The sequence below is a fragment of the Arachis ipaensis genome, chromosome B6 (assembly GCF_059453495.1).
Source record: "Arachis ipaensis isolate K30076 ecotype BB chromosome B6, ASM5945349v1, whole genome shotgun sequence".
Taxonomy (NCBI): domain Eukaryota; kingdom Viridiplantae; phylum Streptophyta; class Magnoliopsida; order Fabales; family Fabaceae; genus Arachis; species Arachis ipaensis.
This window is the reverse complement of record NC_142441.1, coordinates 56587571-56597155: the sequence shown is the minus strand read 5'-3', so window position 1 is coordinate 56597155 and position 9585 is coordinate 56587571. Positions and strand designations below refer to the sequence as shown.

General features: G+C 38.7%; 1 protein-coding gene across 1 annotated transcript; it reads left to right on the top strand.

The window, feature by feature from the left end:
- Positions 1-6234: 6234 nt before the first annotated feature.
- On the top strand, positions 6235-6777 carry LOC148555682 (uncharacterized). Its single transcript, XM_088490105.1, has one exon. It carries the CDS (start codon positions 6235-6237, stop codon positions 6775-6777), a length of 543 nt encoding a protein of 180 aa, XP_088346231.1.
- Positions 6778-9585: the final 2808 nt, after the last annotated feature.

Below are 9585 nucleotides of genomic sequence, written 5' to 3'. Positions count from 1 at the left end.
AAAGAGTTCGTGATTTATAAAGTAATTAGTAGAAGTTTAAAAATAAGGTTTTATAAACTAAGTTTTAAAAAGAAGATTATAAATATTATTTTAAATGCTTCTTTAAAATTAATCGTTTATATTAAAATAAATTATTTTTATAATTAGTATTTATCAAAAGTATTATCTCGTAAGAATATCATAATGTGTATTATTAATGAGAAAGCAAGCAAGCAGAGTAATCTTAAAAGCTTTAGAGAACGCATACTTAATTAAACTGAGTAATTTAATTCCACTTTTATTCCATTCGATGTCGTGATATATTTGTTGAGTGAATTCAAGTCCTAGAGTCAAGAATGGATAGGCAAAAGTGGAAGAAAGCATGCAAGAAGGAGAACACATGAAGAAAGCAAAGGAGAAGCACACAGACAAGTGTGCGTACGCACAACTGATGAGCGGATATTTTATACGCTTTTTGACATCATTTTCATATAGTTTTTAGCATGTTTTATTTAAGTTTTATTATATTTTTGCTGAAATTGAGGAGTTGGAGCAAAAGTCTGACTCAGAGGCAGAGAAAGTGCTGCAGATGCTGTCAAGATCTGACATCCTTGCCCTCGGAAGAGCTTTTCTATAGCTACAAAAGTTCAAATGGAGAGTTCTCAATGGCTATGGAAAGCTAACATCCAGAACTTTCCAGCAATATATAATAGTTTATACTTTACTTCAGAACTGAAAGCCCAAAACTGGCACTCAACGCTAGCCATCTGCCCTATTCTGGCGTCCAATGCCCAAGGGAGAAGTGACCAGTGTCCAACGCCTAAGATGGTGCCCCTAGCCAGCGTTCAACACCCTAGAGCCCTCCTAGCACGTGGCTTATCCTTTTGCGTAGCCCAAACACACACCAAGTGGGCCCCGGAAGTGGATTTTCACACTAAAAGACTGTTTTACCCTTCTTATGTAATCCTTAGTCATTAGTTTAGTATTTAAAGGAGAAGATCACTCCTTGTTAGAGACTTTTGATATTTCCTGGCATATTTCGAATTACACATTGTATTTTTTTATCAGTCTGAGTTTCTAAACCTCCTAAGTTGAGGCTAGGAGCTCTGCTGAGTTTTGTGGATTAATAAAAGTATTATTGTTCTATTTCCAATCTGTATTTGATTCTATTCTAAGATGTATCTTCGTTCTTCAACCTTATGAATGAGTTGAACCGGCACAAGGTTATCTCTATTCTACATGGGTTCAGTGAGCGTCGTTCATCGGATATCAATGAACCACTAGCTTGATTAGACATCTCTTTGACAGCTAATCCAGCCACGACTTCGTTGGGGACTTCTCGAGACACCAGTTCAGCTGAGGTATGGGGAGATTAAAGTCTTTGTGATAAAGGCTAGAACCCAAGGCATAGCATTCTCTGATCCGGAAGATTTGACCTTGTCTATGGAGTTTTGAGTAGGATCATAAAGGGGAATAAACTGCAAGAGCTTCACCCTCAATCAGACTGGATCCGTACTACCCCTCAAAAAAGGCGTTGATCACATACAGCCTGCCATAGAAGAAATCATTCACAGTTAGAGTAGACAGTGAAACCGGAGTAATCCAGAGGAATAAAGCATCTCCAAGGCCTCAACCATCTTCTTATCATTGCATTTACCATCAATTGAGTAACGTTATCTTTGTTTTACTTTTATGTGCTTTAAACAAACAAACAACTTTTCAAGCCGACAATCCTCGTGGGATCGACCCTGACTCACCTCAGATATTACTTGGACGACCTAGTGCACTTGCTGGTTCAGTTGTACGGAGTATGGGAATCCGTGCACCAACAACCCTCTGTGCATGCGCACAAGTGGTGAACCAGCAAGTGTGCATATGCATGCATCTGAGCATACGCACAAGTCCTTGCACATGACTTCATTAATGAAGCACATGGCTCACGATTTTGGGGCTCATTTGGCCCAATTTTTTGAGTTGCTGAGGCCTTTTGGAGTGCTATATCAAAGGAAAATGAAGACATATTAAGGGATTAGTTAGTAGTAGTTTTCTATTAGGTTAAATTAGATAGAAAGCATTATTAGGAGTAGGAGTAGTGTGGATAGAAAATTCTCTCTTAGGGTTTACTTTATTTCCATTGTAGCATTTTATAGTTAAGTTTTGATCTTGGATTTTGCTCATCTTTATTGTATGAACTTCTTAATTTCTTCTTTAATTTCAATACTTTTGTTACATTTTTCATGGTTCAAGTTACTTCATTAATATTTCCAATTTTGGTTTCTTGAAGTTTTGATTGATGCATTTAATGTTTTATGCCTTATATATGCTTGATTGAATGTTTATAGTTGATTTTGTGAATAGTTTGGATATAGTTTTCATTTTTCTTTGCAATTTCTCATGTTTTGGTTTTATGCCCACCAAGTGTTTGTGAAAATACCACTTGGTAATTTTGAGTAGATTTTCACACCTTGGCTTGGGACATGAGTTCCTAGGATACTAGAGTCATAATGTCTGACATTTAGTGGTGATTCTTGGGTAGTTAGTTGACTCTTGTTTCCATTGACGCTAGCTTTTTACCAAGTTAATTGGTAAGTTAGCTAGGACTTATGGATTAAGGTCAATTATGCTTGCTTGACTTACTCCTCGATGTTGGGGGTTAACGAAGCGAGATTGACTCATCATAGTTATCATAGTTGTGGTTATGACGATGATAGGATTCCTTAATTCTCATTCCCAAGTCAAGGCTTTTTATGCATTTATAGCATTTTCACTAATTTTGATCTTATATTCCTTTTGACTTTCATTAACATCCTTTTTTATCGTTTCTTAATTCTTTTAATCTTTCGTTCCTTGATTGAAAATCCCTTTTTCCTCACAACCAATAGTGTGACACCTTAATTGCATTCCTAGAGAGAATGACCTGAGGTTTAACTACTCTCGGTTATTTTAATTTCATTTAAAAAATCAAACTTTTTTAATTGTCGCTTTGGACTATGCTACCGACGAAATGATTCTTTTATTGAGAAATTCTAAACCGGCGTGAATCACATTCATCAAATTTTTAGCACCGTTTGCGGGGATGCAATTGGTGTTATATTTTTCATTGTTGTGAATATGTCAATATTGTAAATAGTACCTTTGGTTGTTTGTTTGCTTTTGTTAGTAAGTTTTGTTATACTTTCTCTAAGACTTATCCACACCATTACCACAATTCACCAGCATGGAACCCCAACACTTATTTTTCTAGCCACCAATTCGATACACCATCACCTCACTACATACAAAACCAAGACCCTCACCTTCATGAGTTTGATTGTCAACCTTCATCATCTCAAGTTTCATCTTCATATATGAATCAAGCCACACTAGAAGCACTCCAAGTGCTTATTCAAGAACAACAAGAGTTCCGGAAGAAGTAAGAGCAAGTCATGTCTACCTTAGCGGAAACCTTGGATCGGTTAGTTTCATTGCGTTCATGCCACAACCAAGGAATTCTCGTGGATGAATATAAGGAATCGAGTGAAGAAAAAATTACAAAATAAAGTAGAAGATGAGATGTCACAATATGAAGTACAAGAGGAGGTAAATGAAGAGTTGATGGAAATTGATCAAGTGGATTCCATCATCTATGATTTTTTGTCCAACTTGGTCAATCCCTTCAATGACCTTTATGAACCTGCCTTGATCGAATTTGAAAGAGATGTTGATGTGGACTTCACATAACCGCTAATTTTTTACTTGAGTGATAATGAGGAAGATTTAAGGAGGTTGAGGAAGAGTTCAACTACCGAGAAGTGAAGGTACTTGTACAAGAGCAAATTGAGTGGGTGAAAATTGTACCAACAAGTTTTCTAGGCCCACATCAATATGCCATCTTGGAGACGGATTATCAACTTCAAAACCTTCTTGAAATGTTAGATGGTGAAGAGAAGAATGTCAATTGGCAAGGAAATAGAAAGTTCATCAAAGAAGCCAATTCAACATTTAGAGTTCAACTATGGTGCAAGATTCAATTGAGTGGATCCCAGGGAGTATCCAAGTGTTCTAATGGTGATTTAACACAATGTTCATCCAAGTGCAAAAATGAAGATCAACAAGAAGGTGGACAAGAGACTAGAGTATGGGATCCGGGCATTAGTTTTAACACTCAACACTTATGGATCCTCAAGGCTAGTTTGGAACTGCCACCGAAGTTTGTCTTTAATTTGACCTTACCTTGGCAATTCAAGGAGGAGTGCAAGCACAAGCCACCATAACATAAGTTTCACTCAAAAATTCTAACTTAAGGACTTTAAACCAAAGTGCTAGGTGGGAAACACCCCACAATGGTAATATCCTTCTAACCCTTTCTTTCTTTTAGCTTTTATTTCTTGAATAATTGGTTATGTTGCTTAGTTTAGTTTAGTTGCAATTTGGTGTTGACTAGGCAATCTTAGTGGAATAATGTGCCTTAGAGGCATTAAAATTTTTGCAGAAACAGAACTCTGTGCGCACGCACAGGTTCGCACAAACCTGTGCGTACGCACACGTCTCCCATTTTTTGTCATCTGTGCATACGCACACTCCTTATCACCCCTCCTGTTCAGGGCGCTCGCACCATCCTATGCGTGTGCACCCTAACCCTTTTTCCCTTTGTGTGTATGGTCCCATCCTTGTGCGGCCGTACATTTAGCTGGTTTCTTGAAAAAAAAAAAACCTTCCCGTGCTTGTGCACGACCTTTTATACCCCTCTTGTTCATAGCAAACGCACACTAGTGTCCGTAGGAACATCCCTTTATTTTCGCATGTATGCGTGCGCACACAATCTTGTGCGCGCGCACAGACCTTGATACCCCTTCTGTTGGGAGTGCTCGCATGCCTCTGTGCGCGTGCATACCCTTTCTTTTCCCTAGTGTGCACCCGCATACTGCCTTGTGCGTACGCACAAGGCGTTTTTCAAATGTTAATTCGAAAGGGGAGACCAATCGCGCCTTCAGAAACCATAACCCCCACAAACCCTTTCTCTCTTTTTCGAGGAACCCAGCCCTCCGTTCGTCCGACGCCACCACCACCGGCGACCGCCGTTGCCCACCTTATCCCCCTTTTTTCTCCATTTCTTCTGTTCGCTGCACGAACCCCCTGTTCTCTGCGCAAGCTCTACTTCGCGTCTTCGAGTTTCGGCGAGCAACCACCAGCGGCGGTGAAACTTTGTGCCGCTGCGATGCTACCATTACTGCTCCCTAATCCTGTCTTTTTCCCCTTCTCGTCAACGCATGTTTCTCTCCCCTGCATCTCTATTTTTTTTATTTTACTTGCTTTTATATTATGATTTTTAGTATTTATATTAGACTTAGGTTACTTAATCTGTGTTTCTGGATTGAATGTTTGCTGGTTGATTTTTCTGGGTTACTTGCTGCTTACATTGAACTGAATCTGCTGCTTTTGAATCCTACACACCATATGTTTGATGAATTGCTTGAATGAAACTTTTTGTTTAATTCTTATGTCTGATCAGCATGGGCTTTAAATTTTATTATCCTTAGGCATTCTAATTCATAATTGTACAGTTTTATGTAATTTTTTATGATGATTGAGACTGAATTTTGGTTATGCACTTAGTTGCTATTTTTGCTTGGAACACCAAATGAATTTGAAATTTTCAGCATTGATCATTTGTTTGGTGTGTGAATTCAAAAGTGCATACCATGTTTTGTTTAGTGAATTGACTAAAATTTCTTATTCATGTTGGTTTGGAATATGAATGATCACATATAATCACTTGTTCTTTATGGTTTTTTGAGCAATTCAAATTGATTTTCATCAAGTATTGATTTTTGAACAAGGGCTGTGTGTGTTGATTATTTTCTCATTTTTGACGTGAACAAGTAAGTTCTTCAAAGATTAAATTGGATATTCTCTTTGTGCCAACTCTTGTTAAATCTTACACTTTCAAAGCACAATTGGGCAATAACCAAGTTTTTAGGTCAATTTACTTCCATTGCTCTACCTAGGTTGTTTGTGCTTTGATTATCATTCATTCCTTTAATTATCACTTAGGTTTCTTGATTTTGGAAAACTATATTTTCTTTTGAAGTATATCACATCTTTCAATATGTTTTCCTCAGTTAAGTGTTTGTTTACCTTATTGGCTCTAATTTGTATTCTTTGATTTTGTTTACCTTATTGGCTCTAATTTGTATTCTTTGATTATTTCCACTTTTGCTTTTATACCAATTGTCTTTTCTCCTGAGTTGTATTCTATTTTACTCTGTTTTCAGGATGCGTCGTAAGGGTAAGGAGCCCGATTCTTCATTAGCTCCTCCCTCTGTACGTCCGAGCACTCTGCCAGATACCTTTATTACCGAAGAAGCCCGCGAGCAATACAAAAAGTTGGAAAAGAAAGCTTTCCACTATGAGCGGAAGCTAAACGTGCTGGAGAAATATGCGAAAGCCATCCACAACAGACTTGATTTTTACCAGTGGAAATTCATAGAATTCGACTTGGTGGAAATCAATGAACACCTGATCAAAGAATTCTATGGAAATCTGCTGAAGAGAGACGCCGACACCGTTTTCCTTAGGAGGGTGCAGCTAGACACCTCCACCCATGCTTTAGAGGCTCTCTTACAGCTTTCGCATATTCTGCCGAGCCGTGACACTTACTCGAAGATAGTGGCAGATTTGACTCAGGGCAAGTTATCATTGGATGTTGTTCTGAAGAGGATTGGCCTACCTAAGGCCCGTTGGGAATACAACCGGAGAGAGAATGCGGTCCCCAGTAGTATTGCATGTGCTCATTTACATCCAAAGGCGAGGATTTAGCAACAAATCATTGCCAACTACATTTTGCCGAGCATGCATGCTACACACATCCGAGTCAGAGTGGTAGTTCTTCCTTGGGCCATTTTAGAGGGTAAGAGGATCTCTGTTCTGCCCCTCATTAGAGAGTCGATGTGGAAGGTGAACCAGTAGCAGAAATACAACATCCCCTTTCCATCGATGATCACACGATTGGCCACATTATCTGGGATAGAGTGGCGACCGGGAGACCGGACGTCTATCTTTATCAGTACCGCACCTACACCTGCACCTCAAACCACTTATGAGTTAGTTCAGGATATTCTTCAGGAAATCCACCGCCACGAACGCCGCTGCGAGCGTCGTTTTTAGTGGGTAGTGGCGAGACTGGAGGCCGAGACCCTGGACCACCTCCTGTGCATACTGATGAGTTCATATTTTTTTATATATTTTAGCTTGATTTGAATGGATTTCATCACATAAACTCACACTTAAGCACCAAAATAGCATACTTTTGTGTTTTATCCCTAAATTGGACTTAAATATGAAAACATGCAATTTTGTGCTTGAATTGAGCAATTTAATTCCACTTTTATTTCATTTGATGCCATGACTTGTTTGTTGAGTGATTTCAGGTCAATTAGGCAAGAATGGATAGCCAAAAGTGGAAGAAAGCATGTACAAGGGAGAACACATGAAGATAACAAGGAAAAGCACACACAGGCAAGTGTGCATGCGCACAAGTACCTGGGCGCGCGCACAAGAGGAAATTTGCATGTGTGCGTGTGCACAACCATCTGTGCATACGCACAAGTGGCGAAACAGCAAAGTGTGCGTACGCATACATCTGTGCATACGCATAAGACTCTGTACGTGGTTTCATTAATGAAACACGTGCTGCGCGATTTCTGAGGGCTTTTGGCCCAATTTTGGAAGCTCCAATGCTGAATTGAAGTGCTATATGAAGGGAGTATCAACACATATAACGGCATTAGGACTTAGAACTTTATGTTTACATTTTTCATATAGTAAGGGTAGGAGTAGTGTAGATTAGGGAGAGTTCTCTTAGGGTTTTTAATTAGGGTTCCTTGTAGCATTTTATAGCAAGCTTCACTTTTGGATTTTTCTCATCTTTTGTAAGTACTCTTAAATTTCCTCTTTAATTCCACTACTTTTGCTTTTATTTTCTTATGGTTCAAGATGCTTTGTTTATATATGCAATTTTGGTTTCTTGGAATTTTGATAGATGAATTTAATGTTTTATGCTTCCTTTATGTTTGATTGAATGTTAATTGTTGATATTGTGAATATTTTGGTTATAGCTTTCACTTGTCTTTGCAGTTTTCTATGTTTTACTTTTATGCCCACAAGGTGTTTGTGAAAATACCAACCTTAGAATTTGAGTAGATTTTCATACCTTGGCTTGGGATTTGAGTTCCTAGGATACTAGAGTCATAATGTCCAACATTTAGTGGCAATTCTTGGGTAGTTAGTTGAGTCTTGTTTCCATTGACGCTAGCTTTTTACGAACTAGTTTGGTAAGTTAGCCAGGACTTATGGATTAAGGTCAATTATACTTGCTTGACTTACTCCTCGATGTTTGAGGTTAACTAGGCGAGATTGACTCATCATAATTGCCATAGTTGTGGTTATGACGATGATAGGATTCCTTGGATTCTCTCATTCCCAAGTCAAGGCTCTTTATTGCATTTATAGCATCCTCCCTATGTTTTGATCTTGTTTTCTCTTTACTTGCATTAATTCCCAATTTTGATCATTGCTTAGTTCTTTTATTTCTTGATTTCCTTTAATCTTTAGTTCTTTGATTACTAAAACCCTTTTTTGTCCCCACAACCAAGAGCGTAACACTTCCAATTGCATTCCAAGGGAGAACGACTCGAGGTTTCATTACTCTCGGTTATGATATGAATTTGGAAAAAAACTAAACTTTGATTGAGAGGATTGTTTGTTGGTCTAGGCTATACTTGCAACGAAGAGATTCTTATTTTGAGAAATTCTAGATCGACAATAGTCCACTCATCAAGTTTTTAGCGACGTTGCCGAGGATGCAATTAGTGTTATATCTTAGGTTGTTGTAAATATATTGATCGTGTGAATATCTTACCTTTTGGTTGTTTGGTTGTTTTTGGTTAACACTTAGGTGTTCTTGTTTTTCTTGTTTATTGATGCATTTTATTTTTATTTTCAACTTTCTTTATGAGCTATCATCCTTGTTGCTCGGAGCTTGGTTGTAAGTCTTTTGTACGGTATGATGAATTCAAATTGGGATCGTTTTATGGAGTGGAAGAACCAATTTAGGGAGGAACCAATTGCGTTGAGCAACACTCATGGCAAACACCTCCCTCATACTACAACGAGCCAAACCCTCCCCTATGTGAATACCAAATCCAAAGATATGAAAGATACCCCCAACATGACCCCCAACCACCAAACCTTCAAGTACCACACCCTCCACCTCCATGGAATCAAGATACTTATACACCTTACCATCAACCATATGACCCATCACATCCTTATACACCACCTCAATACCCTCACCCACATAACACACCTCCCTACTATACAACCTTTCTCCCAACCTTTGAACCTTCTCTTCCATTAAATTGTGAAATTCTCCAACCCTTGCCCCAAGAACAACAAGACCTTCAAGCATTCTTCCAAGAGCAAGAAGGGTTTTGAAAGAAGCAAGAGGAGGTCATTGCTACCATAGCCGAAGCGATGAACTACTTGGCCTCACTACACTCAACCACTCAAGACATCCCCCTTGAAGAAGGTGGAGGATCAACTAAGGAGTAGAGTAAGGAGGGGAAC

Bases quoted from the DNA above. Each gene is read 5' to 3' on its own strand.
- LOC148555682 (XM_088490105.1), top strand. From the start codon at position 6,235: ATGCGTCGTAAGGGTAAGGAGCCCGATTCTTCATTAGCTCCTCCCTCT.